Source organism: Lathamus discolor, chromosome 19, assembly GCF_037157495.1.
Source record: "Lathamus discolor isolate bLatDis1 chromosome 19, bLatDis1.hap1, whole genome shotgun sequence".
Taxonomy (NCBI): domain Eukaryota; kingdom Metazoa; phylum Chordata; class Aves; order Psittaciformes; family Psittacidae; genus Lathamus; species Lathamus discolor.
The window spans coordinates 3864524-3884600 of NC_088902.1; the positions used below are offsets into that span (position 1 = coordinate 3864524).

Here is a 20077-nt window from a genome sequence, read left to right on the forward strand (position 1 = left end):
CCCTAATGAAGAGTCCCTCCCCAGCATCACTATAGCCCCCCCTCAGATACTGGAAGGCTATTTGGTTCATTTACGGACAGTGCAGACCTCTGTGAAGAGAGGGCTGATAGGTAACCTTGGTTTCACTCATAGATACTTTCCAGCATGGCATTGAGAGGGTGCAAATTAAAATACAGTTTGCTGTTAGTGAATGCTGATAGCAGAGGTAGTTTGAGATGGGTATCTGCTCTTGACACGGCAAAAAGGGAAGGGAAAGTATAAACTTGCCAAATGAAAACATGCAGTGAACTTTCCAGCAGTGACACGTGGTGGGGAAAAACTTGTTAGTGGTGGAAGGGGTTTTGGGGGTTCGGTGGTTTTGGTTTGTTGGGTTTTTTCCGGATTTGACATTCCATAGAAGTACAGAAATCTCAGTTTAAGGTGTAGCTGAGCTTTTTATTAACACTGATGTGGGCCTGTGCCCCATTTCATTCTTGGACCTTTTGAGTGGCCTCTTCAGCAGTTGGTCTCAGCAGGCTTCAAAGGCTCCTGTCTGAATCACTGTGGCAGGTTGATGCATTTCATGACCTGTTGCTGATGTGATTTAAAAGGAGCAGCATTTGCTCCAGCTTTTGTTTGCTCTTGTGCTACACCAGCATATGCCTGCTACTGGGCGTCTCCTACATTGGTTTGGAAGACAAAGACTGAGTCTTTTCCCCTAAAGCCCTGAGTGTTCTGCTGTAGTACATAACTTAAATTTATCAAGGTCACTGAGCCCTATTTAATGTGCTTTCTGGGAAGATGACAGGGTACAAAAGATTGGTTTGTACCCTTCTGTCAGAAGGATGAAGCAGTAATACAAGAGCTCAGTTATTTGTGTGCTGAAGGGGCCACGGTTATCTAGTGATATGACAGATTCACTAATGATACCTGACAGAAGTATTGCAAGGGAATAATTGTAAAAAAGCTCTCTTCTATCATGCAGGGGGTTTTAAAAGAAAATATTTTCTTTTTAGAATATCAACAATGCAGGTTCCCATGTGATAAAATACTGAGTTCAAGAGCCCAACCAGTAGCTGTAAATTGAATAGAAAGTATTATCACTATATTTTGAAGCAGTTTCCTGCCTGTAGAGACTTTGAATTTTGGTGATAGATTTTGTGGTTTAATATTTCCTAGAGATTTCCGAACAATTCCAGAACATTGTCAGTGTCTTGCTTGGGAGATACTGAGGACGGATGGCTGTTGCTCAGCTGTGCTTACAGCCCCTGTGCCAATTTATAGCAGCGGAGTCAGGCTTTGGTGGCATAGAATGGCTTTTCTGTTCAGGTCTTTGCATTTAAAACAACCCAACTCTTTCCACTGGTTTCTCTATTTGAAACATTTATAGCAGTGAAATGCTGTTCTTGTGAGATCCTGCTTAATTTTCATGAGTTTTCTTGTTTGTTGTTTCTTAAGGAAAAGTCATCAACAAAGACTTGCGCCACTACTTGAGCCTTCAGTTCCAGAAGGGCTCAATAGACCATAAACTCCAGCAAGTGATCAGAGACAATCTCTACTTGAGAACCATCCCTTGTAAGTATGTAAAGATCAGCCTCATTCGATCTGTTCCTGCTAACTGCCACATCATTTGAGAGCTTTAAATGCTTCTCTCTTAATCTGGTTTAGAGTTTTACCTTGCAGCAGGAACTTCTGTCGATGGCTTTGCTAGAATACTTCCATATTTTTAGTTGCAGTGAAAAGTTACAGCCAGTATGGACTGACAAAACAGCAAAACTTTAGGATTCAAGCTCAGAGTATTTTGGTTCTGTCTGTGTTTTACTCATTGGAAGTTTGTCAGTTGTTGTTAGAATAACCACAGCTACCACGCAAAATAAATCTTCCTTAGCATGCTCAAGTAGGGCAAACACATCCTGATTTTTGTCAATGTATTGTTTTTTGCACAAGACCTTGAGAAGGTCACATGCACTAGGCAAAGTAGTAGTGCAGCTGGAAGGTGAGTTGCAGGAGAGATTATATGCAGAAAGGGTTGCAGTGACAGAAGGCACATGGGAACTGTTGTTCAGTCATCCTGAGAAGACAGTACAAGGCAGTGGTAGCAAGAGGGAGAGTGGCCCAAAAAAGAGGAAGAACAAACAGCACATGGACAAACTTTAGTGTCACAGCCAGAATTAATTAGTGAGAGAATCTGGATGGTCCCGTCTCATCAGTTATGCCAGCCCTTCTGCTCTGAGCATCTGTTAGCGTCTCCCTATCCAACCAACACAGGTGTTAACTTGCCTTTAGCGAGGTGCCTAAAGGTTACTGCTCCTGTGAGTAGACATTTATAGAAAGCACAGTGCAAAGGTATAGGACGCTCTGCCAGCTATCCTGTCTCTCGCCCTTCTGTGTCATTTCAGTCCTTAATTATCTGCAGATCATCCTTTACCTTGTCTCAAAGGTTCACTGATTAAAAAAGCTCATCATCGACTGCCTTTAAGTATTCACTGCACTAGAAACTGAAGTTTGTCAGCTAGCACTTTTGTAACTACAGGAATTCCATTCTTCATTTAGCATTGTTACCATACTAAGTGCACCCAAGAGCTTGTGACTTTCTGTAAAGATAATGATAGTGAAATGCAGTTTATTTAGTAGTGGCTCTTGTTCATGCTGCTGCCTGACAAAATGACATTATAAATGCCTTTAAGACATTATAAATGCCTTTAAAATACTGTTAGGATATAGGCAGTAATGAATCAGTGGAGTCTTTCCCAGGAGAGCTTTAATTAAGCTGTTATAACTATGGGAGGCATGTATTTATAGACATAACACTTTGAGAACTTCTGCATTAACACAGCAATTTACTGATTATGTTGAAAAAGCTTACCTACAGCCAGGGTTTGGACCGTGGCTGAATTGCATTCTGAACTGTAAGGTTAAAAATCAGTTTCTGTGCTCAGATATGGGTTTGGTGGCCCAGAAATCTAGTTACTGAGTTGGTACCGGTGGAAACAGTGGAAGACAAAGCACCTTAACAGCTGTGTTGAAATACCACAGCTGTTAAACTGGTCTCCAGAATCCCAGACTCCAACTGCCTGGCCCAGTCATTGTCAGCTTCCACAGACATTGGTTTTGCTTCACTGAGCGTAAGGAATAATTCTCTCTAATTACCACACCACCCAGCTTTTTTTCCTCCTCCTTCCCCAGTGAAGAGGAGCTGTCATTCCTGCATGATTTACTGGCCTAGTTTTACACATTATTGTTCAGTTGTTCACTAGTGTTCTAACTCTTTATCTTTACTGGAATTGCATCATTATTGTGTAAAGATTCAAACAGATTTTGGTTTTACTGAATTGTACAGCAGGCAATATTTGGTAAACAGGCAGCACGTAAGTATCTTACAAGAGTGTTTTCTCTGTCTTTTCAGGCACTACAAGGGCTCCCAGAGATGGGGAGGTCCCTGGGGTAGACTATAATTTCATTCCTGTTGAGCAGTTTAAAGCACTGGAAGAAAGTGGAGCCTTGCTAGAAAGTGGAACCTATGATGGTATGTTGATGACATTTAGTGGAATGGGAGTAGCAGTACTCGTGTCCAGTGTTTTGGTCTAAGTGTATCTCCTTGTACCTAAGAGGTGCACTTTTCCTGCCCATTGACAGTCATTACACTAGCAGAGTAGGAATATATTAAGCTTCTTTATGGACTACCTGTGAAAAGGAGTAGCAGGCTTGTTTTAAGTCTCTCTAGTAAATCACAGCTTGTCCTTTCAACCTGACTTAATGTCATGGGAATATTTTCCCTATTGTGTTTTTGAGGAAGGACTCAAAAAATGTTTGTCTGTGCTTGGTACAGTTTTGATTTAACAGAGTTGAGTCGATTGTGTTTAAATCTTTGAGAACAGATGCATGTTCTCAGAGGCACACGTCAAAAGGACGGAAGACAAGGGAAATTCTGCTGCAGCAGGAAAGAGAGAAGTGTTCTGCAATGAAAAACTGAACAGCACTAGATCAGAGTGTCCAAATCCGTAGCAAAGTTGGTTTTGTTAAATGTGATGGGGGAAAAACACTGTCATGAAGGTAGCAGAACAGATCGCAAACCTCACTTTTTGTTGCTTTTTGTATCTAAGTTTATAAAACCTGAAATATGATCTGCCTATTTTTTATTTTTCATATACAGAGCTGTACTTGAGCTCAACTAAATAACAGCCAAATAACAGAAATGCTGAGTATGTGCAGCTTTCATTGATACCATAGAGTCGCAGAGAGGTTTGGGTTGGAAGGGACCTTAAAGCTCATCCAGTTCCAGCCCCCTGCCACAGGCAGGGACCCCTTCCACGGGAGCAGCTTGCTCCAAGCCCCTCTGTCCAACCTGGCCCTGAACACTGCCAGGGATGGGGCAGCCACAGCTTCTCTGAGCACCCTGTGCCAGTGCCTCAGCACCCTCACAGGGAAGAGCTTCTGCCTAAGAGCTCATCTCAGTCTCCCCTCGGGCAGGTTCAAGCCATTCCCCTTGGCCTGTCCCTGCAGGCCCTTGTCCAAAGCCCTTCTCCAGGTTTCCTGCAGCCCCTTTAGGCACTGGAGCTGCTCTAAGGTCTCTTCAGAGTCTTCTCTTTGGATTTTTCCCTTAGCTCCCCTTTAAGCTGACTGACACCACTTTGAGCCTCACCCTCCCTGATATTTTCAGAGGGTTTCTTATTTATTTTACTTACATGGTCAAACCCATATCCAGCCACCAAAAGTTACCCCAGCAGGAATTCTGGGAAGCTCTCTTGCTGTGTGCTCAATTCCCTAATAAAAATCATATGAGCAGTCAGGAAAGAGGTCAGTTGCTGAAATTCTTTTCCAAAAAACAGCCGATGATTCCTAGACTTTGTGGTTTAGATTAAAATACTGAAGTAAAAATTTATTTTTCTGAAGCACAAATCACCTTTAGATGAAGATGCATTCCCAGCTTTGTTTAGGAAGTGTATTGTCAGTAGAAAATTGTAGGGCTGTAGTTGTAAAATCAATTATTCATAACTAGTTTTACGTAAGTAGATACTTTATGTTTCTGCAGAAAATCGATCTTTTTGGCTTTACTGTGTTTCTGCATATTACTCTGTTAATCAGTTAATCACTATGCAGAGTAAGAACTATTGATTTTCACTGTTTTGCTTCTCTCAGACTGCTCGTCAAGTCTCTTTAGGGTGCATTAGTGGATTCCAGGCAAAGTCACACATCCATCTTTTTCTTTGACAACATGTGCCAGAATAGCAATTCTGAATTACATCTGTTGTTTTCTAATGTCCGGTAGCATCACTGGCACAAAGACAATGTAGGAATAAATAGGTTTTGATGGTACATTGGGTTTTGATAGTGCTGATGTCTTCTTTAACAAGTTATTGTTCAGGTCTTTCACCAAAACCACATTACATGGGCAATAAAACCTTCACTGCCACTGCCAGTACTTTCAGCCAGTGTCAGTGCTTTAGTGACCTTGATTTCTGTCTTATTGTCAGGTAATTTTTATGGTACTCCAAAGCCTCCAGCAGAGCCCAGCCCCTTTCAGCCTGATCCAGTGGATCAAGTTCTTTTTGACAATGATTTTGATACCGAATCACAGAGGAAAAGAACCACGTCCGTCAGCAAAATGCAGAGAATGGACAGTTCTCTTCCTGAAGAGGAGGAAGAAGAGGAAAAGGAAGCAGTTAATGGCAGCGGAGGGATAGGTTGGTTGACAAGGGGAGAAATTCCCTGAAGTGTTTGTATGACTGGATAAGAAGTATACAGATAACATTCATGCTTGCTTGAAGCCCTTTAGTTTTTGTGAAGTTTGAAGGTGCTTTTCTACTCAGACTGGTGGGTTTACTCGATTTTTGGAATTATCTTTTAAAAAGAAACAGCTGTTCTCCCAGCCAGATGTGCAATTGCATCATAAAATGCACTGCTCAGTAGAGAACATGTAGTGCTGGGTATCAGCCAGTTACATGAGGAGGAAGGAAAAATTTATCTGCTCTTCAAATAACAGAATCCTTTGCAGAGCATAATTCGTACCCTGTAAATGTTACTGTTTAATTTTGAGGAGATTACTGACTTTGTTTTTAGGAGATTTCAGTGAAGCGCTTGGTTTAAGGAGCAATACCAGTTCATATTGTAAAATTGTTAGATTATTTTGGTTAAGGGAACCATCACACAACCTGAAACTGCCCAAAGGAGAGTTTGTGGAGAGGAATAAAGCAGAGCATATTGAGACTGGACCAGCATCCAGTCAGACCTTTCAAAGATGGTCAGGGTTCCTGTTTCTTTTTGCTGTCATGGTTACTCACCTTAAGGGGGAAGAGCTGATGGTGGAGAGAAACCATCACATTGAGTTTGTAGATGATCTCGTGTGGAAGTCTTTAAGACAGACTTATATTGACCAGACCTGACCTAATCTTGCTAGCTTCAGGGCTGGCAACACCACAGCACAGAGTGGTCCAGTGGCCAGGCTGGTGGTTAGGTGAAGGTCATGGACATCATTGTGTAATGGAGGATACTGAGCATAAACTTGGGACTGAAGGGTGGAGGCTTGTGTTTAAAGCTTTCTGCAGGGGTTTTGGGGAGCTTTTTCTTGCTGTGGCTTGTAGGAGGGTGGTGTTTGTTTTATTGGCAGTTTGGATCTTCTCTACATTTCATTCTGGTGCTTGGAGGAATGTTAGTAGTATTTGGGGGGGGTTCTTTGCTGGTGTTACAAACCCTGTTCTCTGTGCAGGAATGGCAGCAAAGTGTAGCCGGCCTGGATTTCTGCCAGTGTTGATTTTTTCAGGGTAGGCTCAGCCACATAATACAAGGTTAATTCTGTTTGGCAAGGGAAGAGCAGAGTTCAGTGTTCTTGTGTCAGCATTTCAAAGTTCACAGCAAAAAAAAAAAAAGTGGAAGAATGCACATCACATACAGGGACGTGTTTGACATCCACTCGTAGCCAGATTAAGAGGGTGGTTCTTTGTGAGAAACAACATAAGCATGTGACAAATAGTAACACTTTCCCTGAACAACTGCAGAAAACAAAGAAAAACATTCAGATTCTCCTGACTGGATGAAACCTGTTCCCAGCTACAACCAGACAAGCAGCTCCATGGACTTCAGAAATTACTTGTCGAGGGATGAAACCCTGGAACCCCTGCCCAAGAACTGGGAGATGGCCTACACTGACACTGGCATGATCTACTTCATTGAGTGAGTAGACCAGCACTACGGAGAGGTTTCTATGCCTTTTGGAGGAGAGAAGTGATGATGGGCTGCAGGGCTGAAGTCTAGGAAGCTGCCTGCTGCTCTTACAACTCTCTGTTTCTGCTCTTACTGCTTCTGTTTCTCTATGAAATTTGCTATATCCCTACTCTTAGGTTCTTTACTGATAGTCATCTCTGTTGCATACTTGGTACGATTCCTATTGTGCAGGAAACCTTTATGGATGCACATGCAAAGTCAGTTTGTCATGAATTTTCTATCTCATAAAATACAAAGCTGGGTCAGTATTTGTAAGTGAGGTGTAGAACATCATATAAACCTTTGCTATGTCGAATTGCTCTGAAATCTGAGAGCTTGTTTATTCTTTCTTTGCTGCTTATGTTCCTTGGGTGGGAATACATGCTTAAAACTACAGCTAGCACAGATTAAAGCCCAGGATAGAAAAGTAGCTCATATATGCACGTGTGAAAGAGCCTCATTTATGAATTCGAAGGCAAAACTGAAGCAGAAACCTTGCTGAGAGTTAAGCATAAGAGGAGGCTAGAACTGTTTTTTCCTTTCAGGTAGAAACAGCTTCTATTCCCACATGAGCTCTTGGGAACAGGGGAGAGTGTTTGTACCTGTAACATTTCACATCTGTCCTGGAGAGTCTCTAGTGTGCTGGTACTTCCAAGCATCATTGTTGCCTTTTCTTTTTAGCCATTTATGACGTGACTGTGACAAAAATACAGGTTGTATTAAAGGCTACAGTTCACCAATGGTAGTAAATATTTAAAAGCTAAAATAAAGCAAAGCTTCTTCAGTCTGAGGGAGTTCTCTTCTTTTAATGGCCCATTTTCTGCTCCACAGTCATAACACCAAGACAACCACTTGGCTTGATCCGCGGCTCTGTAAGAAGGCCAAAGCTCCCGAAGATTGTGAAGATGGAGGTGAGATATTCAGAACTTATTTGTCCCCTGTGACTGATAAAGGTCTGAGTTTATCACAGCTGGATATAGTCCATTACTGCTATGGTAGAAGCTTCTTCCTGCTACATGTGACTCTGGAGCAGGCAGTGTAGTGCTGAGTGTCCCTAGTTTGGTGGCAAGAGAAGTTTATGTAAGACTGAGGAAGTCCATAGTGTATTTTCCCTGGAATAATAGAATCAGACTGAATCATGGGCTTATCTGCATTCCTGAGAAGGTAATGAGATGTTTTATTCCAGTAACTGTCATTACTGAGGAGAAAGCTGCATAAAATAGTGACATCTCAGTGGAAATTGTTGTGCAGATGGAGGAAAAGGTCCATAAGTATTAGAATATAGGAATAATAAAGAAGATACAGCATAATATCTATTGCTAATGATACTTACCGCATGTGACATGATACTCTATTTGAATGCATAAGCAGAGGGAGCAGTCTGACTTCACCTCTTTGCACTGTTGCTTCAGGACTTACAGGTCAGGTTCATGATTGGCCTACAGACAATTCCTGCAACTATGTCCTACATAGTAATGCAATTTAGTCAGCCAGAAAAGAGCACTAAATAGTTCTGTCTTTGGTAAATGCCTGACATGTTACAAAAGCTGAGGCAGACTCAGAATAGCCTGTTGTCTTCCTAAATTGCACAGCCTAACAACCACATATTCATAATGAAGCCAGCTGGAGCAATGGACACATACTGCTGCTTATTAAACATATGTGCAGCTCACCACAGGATAAAAAGAGCACTTTAAACAGAGACATGCAGGATATCCAAATGAACAACATTTAAATGAATAGACCCACTGTGTCTTTTGTCAAACCCTGTGGAGTGATGCTGGTATTAATAATTGGTAACATGCTGTCATATGCTAGGAAAATTCCTGTTACCATCAAACTTAGGGCAGCCTCAAACAAGATTACATAGCAGTTTTATCCTTAAATTGTCTAGCTACCTGACTGTACCCATTATTCTAACATCTAAATTTCCATGGTCAAGATAACTAGTAAAGTAAAGGTAAAATAATTGGACCTCTGTTTTAACTGCTTATCACCTTCAGTCAATAATGATCTGCTGCTGGACATCATCTTACCAGGCTCTGAATTTGCCATAAAAAAGCGCTCTTCACATGTAACTTGCAGTGCCTTTATTAAACAGGTGATTTCTTATTTTAGACCCCTACTTTAGGGATGTCCAAGGCAGCGCAAGCCCAGGTCACTCTCAGGTAGCTTGCTGTGGCTGCACGAGCAGCCAGGCTGCAGCAGCACTGAACTGCATTTTGTCGTTTTGGCAAGCTGGGCAGTCTGTACTGAATTTGATACAGCCAGACCTTAACACGTGGTAGCTGCTTTTAGGGTGTCTTACTAAACTGTAAGCATCAGGATGAAATAGCCTGTAGTGTTGGGGGCTTTCTTCTGAATCATCACCTATAGCTTATAGAGTTCTGACTGACAGTTTCTTGAGTTGACTGAAAACTGAAACAGTGAAATATCCTGATGTTATCGAGAGAAAGAAGAAACATGGTATTGCTTCTGCAGGTGGTTTTAAACTGAAAGTACAAGAGGATGGAGGTACATGGTTTTACAAGCTTGGGATGTGATACAGCAAGGCATTTATAATTCTCTTCTGGGGTGTATTTGGGGGCAGAAGCAATGCGACCATATTCATATTGTGTAGCTTAAAAAGTCAAGAACTATCAAATCACATTCATAATTTATAATTAGATTAATTTCAAATAATGTATTTTTCTTCCCCTTTATAGGTTCTTCCTCTCTAAATAGGTTAGTTTGTATCTTGTCTTTAAGTTTATTATATGTTTAAAGTGGTGTGATTTTGTTGAATACAAGTCTCCTCATCTAGTGGAACAAAGTGAGAGTTATAGGGTTTCAGATTCCCTGGAACAGGCTGATATCCTTTCATCAGAAGGACCAGCCTTACACAAATAAAGGGAAGAAAAAAAGGACCTGTATTTTCCCTGTATTTTTCATGAGTCTGTAATATGTCCTCTCGTTCCTTCATAAGAACTCTGATATTTGCAGATAGTTTTCCATTGTAATGGAGAATTTGGTCTTTCTGATTACAGAGCTTCCTTATGGATGGGAAAAAATAGAAGACCCTCAGTACGGTACATATTATGTTGAGTAAGTGCTAATTATTAATTTAGCATAGTTATAAATTGAAAATAATGAAGCACTTGATATGTAATACATATAGGTTGTAATGCAATAGAAGTATTAAATATATCCAGTGGAAACAGTCCTAGGGGCAGTGAACACGCACTGCACACTTCCAAAGCACTAGGCTGGGGGGATGTCCATGGTATGACCTTATTGACTTACTAGAGTGTATTTCATTTGGGGAGGGAAATCAAGTAGCAGCCAAAGTAATTAATTAGTGGGTATGAGCTGATGTAATTTTTCTGAGCTTTTACAAAACTCAGGGCACTTGATTTAAGAGTGACACCCGGTAACTGTAAAAGAGCAAAAATAACTTCTCTGTCATTGCTGTTTCCAAAGAGGCCAATAAATTACTACTAAACTGCTGCAAGAGCTCTTTGGAATCTCCTTCAGGTCAGAGTAAATGAAATCTCTCTTCAACCATGGAGAAAGAATAAGTGGAGTTGAAAATGTTAGCTTCAGAGAAAAACAAGCTAACAGGTTTTGACTTTGCAAAGCCAACACGGGTATTTAAGTTCTGCTCAAACCCAACTGTTTGGTGGTTGGGGTTTTTTTTCCCACTCTGCTCTACTACTCAAGCATCTAGTAGTAAAAAGGTGATGTCTGAGCTTGTAAATGTTATAGGTGGATGGAAGCAACACATAGGGTCAAGAGAAAAAGCAGGTTTTCTGTTTCTAAGTTATTACAACCTTCTGAATATTTGCAGAGTGGAATGAAGCTATGCTCTACCTAGTGTTTACAGGGAGTAAAATTGTATTGGCTCTCAAAGTAAATCAGGTTGTTGAAAGAACAGTAATGCTTTCAGTGTTGATTATGATATGATTTATTGTTCATTCCTCCAGAGCATTAAGCTGAGATAATAACAAATTGTATCTGTAGATGTATCTTTTGTGGTTGTCTTTTCTCTGAAATCGGCAGAATGCTTTCTGCTGAAATCCTGATCTGCCTTTGGTGTGTTTACAGTCATATTAACCAGAAAACTCAGTTTGAAAACCCAGTATTGGAAGCCAAAAGAAAAAAACAGCTAGGACAGACTGATGTTGGCCCTTCAAAATCAGGTATCAGTGAATATTGTGTTCTTTGTTACCGACATCTTTATCTGCATGTATAAGTAACCAGTTTTAGAATTAATGAAGGCATTAGTCTTGTGTTTTTGCTGTCCATTGTGGTGTTGCCCTCCCAAATCTCTAGGGGTTTTAGAATTACTTTTTAATGTTAAAATGGAACTGAGACCCTAAGACTGCTTTAAAATAATTCTGATTGCTCTGAAACTGGTTGTCATAAGCAGCTTTTGAATATATGGAGAGTGAGAAGAGTGAGCTGGAAGATACAGGTAAAACCTGTCATGGTTTAAACCGATCCACAGAGCTCATCCACTCACCCCCCCCACCCCGACCCTCCCCGCTCCCGGAGGGATGGGAAGGAGAATCAGGAGAATGTAACTCCCACGGGTTGAGATAAGAACAGCCCAGTAACTAAGGTATAACACAAATCACTACTGCTACCACCAATGATAATACTGATAAGAGAAAATAACAAGAGAATACGATACCACCGCCGAACGAGTTCAACCCCCCCGAAGAGAGACTGTGCCCTTCTGGGTAACTCCCAGTTACCTCCCTGGGCATGATGTGCTGTGGTATGGAATACCTCTTTGGCTAGTTTGGGTCAGATGTCCTGTCTCTGCTTTCTCCCGGCCTCCCCTCGTCCCCGGCAGAGCATGAGACTCACAGAGTCCTTGGCCAGAATAAACATTACTTAACAACAATTAAAACCAATCGGTGTTATCAGCTCTCTGCCCAGGCTGGAAGTCAAAACACAGAGCTTGCACCAGTTACTAAGAAGGAACAAAATGGCTCCTGGTAAACCCAGGACAAACCACACCTTGAATATTTATGCTTTTAATATACTTTAGTCTTGGTATTCAAGGGTTAGAGTGTTAAACTGGGAATTAGAGGTGGGAACTTTAGTTCCAGCTCTGTCGTAATCTGTATAGTGGTCTTGAAAAGTCTTCATTCGCCAAGTCGGCTGTGACATAGGTATAATGGTTATCTTGATTGTTTTAATTCCAGAGCAGTGCTGGACAGGTTAACCAGTGTTAACCAAAAGTCATTAACCTTTATGACCCCTGAAAAAACCAACCAAACAATTTCCCAAAACTAACCCTGGATTCTAACCTTCATGTCTCTTTATTCCCTAATTCAAAAGGAGCAGAGAAGTCTGTCTTCACTAGAGATCCATCCCAGCTTACGGGAGCACTGATACGGACATCACTGAAGAAAAGTACAATGGGTTTTGGCTTCACAATCATTGGAGGGGACAGACCTGATGAGTTTCTTCAGGTGAAGAATGTGTTAAAAGATGGACCTGCTGCACAAGATGGGAGAATTGCGCCAGGTCAAGTATTGTTTCTCTAAACTTCCTTTTCTTGTGGTGCTTTTAAAGGAGGAGGCTGCTGAGGCACAGGAGCTGGGTGACTTCATCCACTGACTGAATAGGACCACCTCAGTAAATGGAACAGTTTTCAGATTTGTGAAAGATCCGTGCAGAGCAGAGTGTGAAAAGGAAAAGAAGCCATGGTCTAGATACAAATCTCCTTTGAGAGCGTAGATTTATAGAACCGCAGACTGGTTTGAGTTGGAAGGAATCTTAAGGCTTATCCGGTTCCAGCCCCCTGCCACGGGCAGGGACCCCTTCCACTGGAGCAGCTTGCTCCAAGCCCCTGTGTCCAACCTGGCCTTGAACACTGCCAGGGATGGGGCAGCCACAGCTTCTCTGGTCACCCTGTGCCAGCACCTCAGCACCCTCACAGGGAAGAGCTTCTGCCTAAGAGCTCATCTCAATCTCCCCTCAGGCAGGTTCAAGCCATTCCCCTTGGCCTGTCCCTACAGGCCCTTGTCCCAAGCCCCTCTCCAGGTTTCCTGCAGCCCCTTTAGGCACTGGAGCTGCTCTAAGGTCTCCCCTTCAGGAGCCTTCTCCAGGCTGCCCCAGCCCAGCTCTCTCAGCCTGGCTCCAGAGCAGAGCTGCTCCAGCCCTCGCAGCATCTCCATGGCCTCCTCTGGACTCGCTCCAAAAGCCCCATGTCCTTCTTACATTTGGGGCCCCAGAGCTTCATACACCTCTGAAGATGACAGTTAGTTCTGTTTTAGCCAAGACTTCTGGTTTCATGGTTGTTTACAGAATGTTTTTTGTTCCCTCTATACGTAAAGTAAAAATAGTGTGTTTGAATCCTGGCCTGTGTTTTGCCTTGTCGCTGCCCAAAAACATCACACCAAATATTCAGTCTGCAAAGAAACCTGCAGCAGGAATGAGCAAGAAATGCTGTATGAACTGGGCAAGTGAGGAAACAAGAGGCATGCAATCCATGAAGAATACACACTTTTTGATGGTTACTATATGTTTAGACTAACCTATAAGCTTATTGGAACATACAGTGTATTGGAAAAGGCCGCGTGATTCTTTACATGTCACTTAAACTCTCTTAGTATTCAGATACATAGAGTAAGAAGAGTTCATGCTTTTGATGCTGTAATACTATTTATTTATGAAATGAAAGAATTTCATTGCTATCTGTTGTTTGAACTTGTTTGCATGTGCTTCATTTCCTTCTCTAAAAACTAGGACAATCCCCAGGCATTGTGCTGTGGTACACACACACGTTTGAGTGAAAAGATGTACATCCATCCCTGTTGTGTTCATGTGATAATAGAGTTACTGTTTTACTGATGCCCAGGTGTTTAAGTGATAAGATGATTTGTTTATTGGGAATGTTGTATGGCACATGCAGTTTCTTGATCAGAATGATGCAAAACGATCAAACAGGACTTTGTAATATGAAGGCTACTTCCACTTCATTTTGAAAATACATGCTTAGCCATGTGTGGCAGCAGTGTAAGAATACAGAATGTGTGTGGGCACAATCCTAGCTTCAGTTTAGCTAGTCCTAAAATAAACATAGGACCCTCCTCCGCCAGAAAATCCGATTTATTCTGGGTTGAGTTTAGGATGCTGTACAATACGAATTAAAGTAGAAGACATCTGCTTGCAGGAGTGTGCGTGCACTGCTTCATCTCCTGTGGCTGGACAGTATCATTTTTTAAATCTGCTGCAGATTAAACTTTATATATTTAGCACACTGTGTTCTGAGATGAAATAGAATAAATGCAAAGAGGAAATTCTTTATGCTTTTTCACAACAGATAGCCAAGGGGTAATAGCCCAGCCACCACTCGTTGCTAGTTTTGATTTCCTCCAGTGAGGCATTGGTTCTGAGCCCAGATGTGGATGGTTTCATCTCTGGTTTTGACGCCATTATACTTTCTTTTGTAACAGGTGATGTCATTGTAGACATAAATGGAAGTTGTGTCCTTGGCCATACCCATGCAGATGTTGTCCAGATGTTTCAGCTAGTTCCTGTCAATCAGTATGTGAACATGACTTTGTGTCGTGGTTATCCTCTTCCTGACGACAATGAAGACCCTGTGGTAGATATAGTGACAGCTACACCTATTATCAATGGACCACCTGTGACCAAAGGAGATGTTTCTCTGACCAGCCAAGATCTAATAGCAGGAACAGTTGTGTTGGACCAGAATGGAAAACTGGGCCCTATGTTGGTCAATGGTCGTCTGAATGGCCCTTCCATGGATACAACTGAGCAGAGGATCTCTCTTGCGTCTTCAGGAAGCTCTCAGCCAGAGCTGGTCACCATTCCTCTAATCAAAGGTCCTAAAGGCTTTGGGTTTGCCATTGCAGACAGTCCTACAGGACAGAAGGTGAAGATGATTTTAGACAGCCAATGGTGCCAGGGCCTTCAGAAAGGGGACGTAATCAAGGAGATTTGCCATCAGAATGTACAGAGCTTGACACACCTGCAGGTGGTGGAGGTACTGAAGCAGTTTCCAGTAGGAGCAGAGGTGCCACTGCTTATCTTAAGAGGAGGTACATACGTGTCTTTACAGCTGTCATATGCTTTTTAAAAGTGCCTGTTTAGTGCAATACCTGGGTCATGTCCAGTATCAACTGTTCTCCAAGTGTATTCAATAGCTGTAATAGAGGTGATCACAGGAGACAGGAGGAAGCATCAGCAGTGTGGTGGAGCTGATCACTGGAAATGCCAGAAAATTACTTATTTGTGCTTTCGTATATTTATACCTCAGTCACAAACCAGAATGTGTCTTCTCCACAAAAGCTGACTAGTAGATAGTGTGTGTTTGCCAGGAGGAACTGAATGAATTGTGGCTGCTCAATGTCCATTTAAGCTTTTATTGTAGCCCTGAGAGTATATCACTGCAGTCATAGACTTTACCAGGATCTCCAGGTCTTTTTACTGTATGAACGCTACTATTCCTGAATCTGCTAAGGAAATAGATTTCTTTGGTAGCAAGCGAAATTCCTCCAGACAAATTCACAAAGCCTCCATATCCAATGAAGTGATGTGTGATTTGGTTGACCAGTGTGTAGCAAAAAGAGAAATAGATATTTTTCATTGTTGTACAGCAATTTCTGTACAGCAGATTCCAGTTCTAATTTGAGACTTCTGTGAAGTGGTGTTTTCAGCTGACTGAACATTCAGTTTGCTATTTAGAATCATAGCATCATAGAATGGTTAAGATTGGAAAGGACCTTAAGATCATCTAGTTCCAACCCCCAAAGAAGAGTGAATTAGTTACTATTTTCAACCCAGGAGGAGCTGGTTATATTGCTGTATTGCTGCGTAAACTTTGGTTGATCTAATATAGAAAATGCTTTCTACATTGTTTTTTTTCAGGTCCACCCTCGCCTACTAAAACTGCCAAAGGGGTGAGTCTTAGTGACGTGTTTAAATTGATTGCTGATGGAGAACATTCAGGGGGGGTTGGTTGCAAAACAGACTCATAAGTATGGTCTACTTAACACAAGAGATTCTTTTGAGGGTTTTTGAGTTGTTTAATGGAAATGATGGACGTGTCTCTTACTACTGAAGAATCAAGAATGCAGCAAATAGCTTCTATGATAGAATCATAGAATAGTTAGGGTTGGAAAGGGCCTTAAGATCATCTGGTTGGGGTATCTGTGGTGTATATTAGCTCAGTAAAGAATCCCTGGGCTTAATAAAATGCCCTCTGATTTGATAATGCTGATAGTAATGGATGGTTTTGTCACGAGTGCTTCTTTTATAAGTTGGGCTAGTTGGTGAACAGAGCTGTTTCTTTAAAAACGTTTCTTGTACAGAACAAAGTATTGCATTTTAGGAAAACCCCACTACCAGAATGCAGATGGAGCTGCTTTTTCGTGCTGGTTGAATATTGAAGTCGTATCCCAGCAGTGGGATAAAGTAAGCACACAAGTTTAGTGTGCTTGAAACAGACTGCACTCAAAAATAGCTTCAGTTTCTGTTCCTTGCAAGCATACAGCTGCCTGCATTGAATAAATCAGTGCATAAATCACTGTAGCTTTGAGGATGCAGGTCTGTCAGTGTGTGGCTCCTGTGTCAGTGCGCTCTGTGCAGGCAAGCTAAAAATACCTTGGATTTGGAGACTGGTGTTCTAGCACACGTGCAGTAGCAACTTCCCACAGAGCACTCAATGTTCAGTGGCATTAAGCAGCATGGCAAAATAATTCAGTTAAAAAGGGCAAGTTCTTGTGCTTATAAACCTACAAGAACTGACAAACTGCTAAATGGCTTGTGGGGGAGTTTTCTTCTACTCCTTGTAAAAGGGCATATCTAAGTCTGTTCTGCTTGTGCTTTTGTTTAATGTGCACAGACACATGCAGACTGCCATGTTCCAGTGTTCCTGTTTGGGTTTCAGCCCAGAATAAGTATTTAGATTTACCTTAGTGTATAATTGATAGAAAATTAAGGTGAGAGACTACAAGGATCCCCAATGTCCTTTCTTTGTGAAATGCTAATAGGTGTGTTGCAGCTATGAACTACTCAATTTCTATTTCCTCATGCCGAGGGTGAATGAACCAAGTATGTTCCTCCTGTTCAGCATTATAATGCTGTTGGGGACACCTGCAGCAAACAACCTGATATTGAGCACAGCTCAGGTGCTCTTGTTTGGAGGTAGTTTGGCAGGAGGCAGTGCCCATGGAACAGCTCGTGCCCATGGTGGTGGTTTGTGCTCCTGAGCCCAGCAGGCGCCTGCCAAGAAATCATCTCTTCTCCAAACATGACTGGTCCTGTACGCCTGCTTCACCCTGCCAGTCAGTAACTACCAGGAGCTTTACTCATCTCTGAGCAGCAGTCACTTCAAACACCCTTTCTAAGCCCAGTCCTCAGTAGAAATCTGTGGCCTGATGAGGAAGACCTCAGTAGTCTGGTCAGACACACACATTGGAAGAGCTATGTGGAGTTATAATATTATTCCCTTGTTTTGCTCTGTGTTTCACTTGTGTGTGCTGTTTATTGTCTTTGTGCAGAAGTACACTGTTAGCTTTTGATGTAATACAGATTTGGTGGGTTCTGTTTCAGAAGGACAAGCTGGACAGTTCAGGGAGCTTGGAAGCTGTCAGCGATCCCATCCCACAGCCAATGCCATTTCCACCCACTGCTGTACGACCAGGCTCTCCTAAACTGGACCCTTCAGAAGTCTACCTGAAGTCTAAGACTATATATGAGGACAAACGTGAGTATATCAACTTCAACTTGGAAATGCTCAATTTTAAAGGATTTTTTTCATTGTTATCTGTGTGCTAAAACTGTTGCGACTTTCTTACTGAGTTTGATCATGTCCTGTAAGTAAAACATTTTGATAAGTGCATAATTCATACAGAAAACTCTGAAGCACATTTTTAGAAAAAGATACGATGTGTTTCCACCATATTTACAATAAAACAGTTAATCATAGAAAAGGTCTCCAGGATGATCTAGATCTGAAGTAAACTGAAGCAGACCTGACCATTTCAGAGTTTACAGAAGGTAGCTCGAAGTTGTACTACAGACTGGCTCTTCTCCTGGCTCACTGTCCGAATGCAGCTGTGATTTCTCCTTTGGCATTTTGTGAATCTGTCCTTTCCCTTTTCAGCCTTTTCTTGAAAGTAAATGTTTCCATTTTGAAAAGAGAACATCAGATTTGGCTGTTCAAATTATTTATTGTGATTACTGTGTTCTGTTGATAAGGAGAGTCAGAATGCAGCACCAGAGCATTATCTTTCACTAAGCAAAGATAGCTCCTTACATGTTTTGAAATGGTTCTTTTTCTTAGCTCCAAACACAAGAGATTTGGATGTTTTCCTACGAAAACAAGAGTCAGGCTTTGGTTTCCGGGTGCTTGGAGGGGATGGACCAGATCAGCCTGTGAGTGAAACTGTTTACAGTTGCCTACGTGTTGTCTTACAATATTACTGTTAGAATGACTTCTACTCTGTCTCATCCTCATTTCCCTCTTACTCTAAACAGTTCAGTGATGGCAAAATTGATCAGTTCAGTGACTGCCTTTTAAAGAGCAAGAATAGGTTCAGATTACCTTTCTTTTCCCACCCTTCATGGCTGATTTTAATCCACAAGGCTCCCATGCCCTTTCACTATCTGAGTCTGGTTTTGGCAGCAGTTGTCTCTGTCGGGCTGATAATACTGATGGTGTTTCTGTAGCTGTTGCTGTGTCTCAGGAGCCCTGAAAAGGTCAGTGCTGACACCCAGCCTTTGTCCCTTTCCACCTGATCCCAGCGGTGGTCTTGGCACAAAATGTGCCCTGGAAATGCTTCCTGTGCTGTGCACGTCAGCACATCCCAGGGAGCAGATGAGTGGAAGGAAGCAGCTGTTTACCATGCAAAACTCCATCAGGCCATTCTTTTGAATGCAGCCCAGTGAAACAAGGCAGGAATTGGGGTTGTTTTGCACCCCTTTTCCCCCACCTCTCCTGCCAGGTTTTTAAAAATGCATTTTGTTCTGTCAGCCATTGGGTTTGTGGTGGTTTCATCTCAAGGAAATAAGCACAGCCTTTCCAGTGCACTCTCTCAGGCTTTTATTTGCCTTGTATTTTTCCCTCTCATCTCATAAAATACAAAATGTGGTACTTAGGATTTTCATGAAAGCCTTGAAGCAGAACCTATTAAGGCTGGCTTCCTTCTGCAAATGGATGTGGGCATTGTTTTGCATTGTAACTGGCATCAAAACAGCTCTGATGTTTGCACGGGAGGAAGAATACTAGCTAGAGCCTAGTTTGCTGTAACCAGGTCAGTGTCTAGAGTTCACGTATGTTTTTAAGTTGTCAATGTAGTCGTTTTTCCAGGCCTCAGCCTGCAGAGTTGGGCTTGCATGACTCTCTGCTTGATAGACAACTGCCAAGGAATGGTGGAGTTGGAGGCATACGGGCAAATGCCAGTGCGGAAACCCCTGGGTAGTCTGTTCTTTAGGAGACTTCCCTTTATTTCCAAAAAGACAACAATTTTTTGCTGGGAAGAGGTGCTGAGACTTGTACCATATGTCGGAAGCCATTCCTTTGGCTGTCGAGTTAAGAGGAAAAGCTTTTGGAACAGACACTCACAGATTGTTTTCTGATTACAGTTCAGGAATACGGTTTTTTCCATTCACAGCTCTGACCCAGTACTGGCCTGTTTTATAATTTTTTTTTTCCTAACATGCATTTAAAGAAAAGGAAGAGCAAAACCAAAGAATTTTTCTTCAGTTGCACTTTATAGCATTTGTGGTGTTTTGTTTCCATGACAGCCATAACTGTTGGTAAGTGTAAAGCTAATGTCATGAACGCTGTGTGCAGATGGTCTGCCCACCGTTGTTTAACCTCCAACAAGTACTGGCCATAATTAATCTTAATCTTTCATTTAACCTGAATGTA

The 20077-nt window shown here is 41.9% G+C and overlaps 1 protein-coding gene across 5 annotated transcripts in view; it reads left to right on the top strand.

Annotated features, from left to right (window-relative positions):
• MAGI3 (membrane associated guanylate kinase, WW and PDZ domain containing 3) overlaps nt 1-20077 on the top strand; it is a 75690-nt gene that overhangs the window by 38177 nt on the left and 17436 nt on the right. For 4 of the 5 annotated variants that reach the window (XM_065698336.1, XM_065698337.1, XM_065698339.1 and 1 more), the window contains exons 2-13: nt 1438-1554; nt 3386-3505; nt 5454-5663; nt 6975-7149; nt 8011-8090; nt 10206-10263; nt 11263-11357; nt 12508-12696; nt 14631-15239; nt 16069-16100; nt 17755-17908; nt 18488-18579. In XM_065698336.1, coding sequence (XP_065554408.1) covers nt 1438-1554; nt 3386-3505; nt 5454-5663; nt 6975-7149; nt 8011-8090; nt 10206-10263; nt 11263-11357; nt 12508-12696; nt 14631-15239; nt 16069-16100; nt 17755-17908; nt 18488-18579 — 1931 coding nt within the window. The remainder of the gene's footprint in view (nt 1-1437; nt 1555-3385; nt 3506-5453; nt 5664-6974; nt 7150-8010; nt 8091-10205; nt 10264-11262; nt 11358-12507; nt 12697-14630; nt 15240-16068; nt 16101-17754; nt 17909-18487; nt 18580-20077) is intronic. The other variant, XM_065698338.1, reaches the window with a different exon arrangement.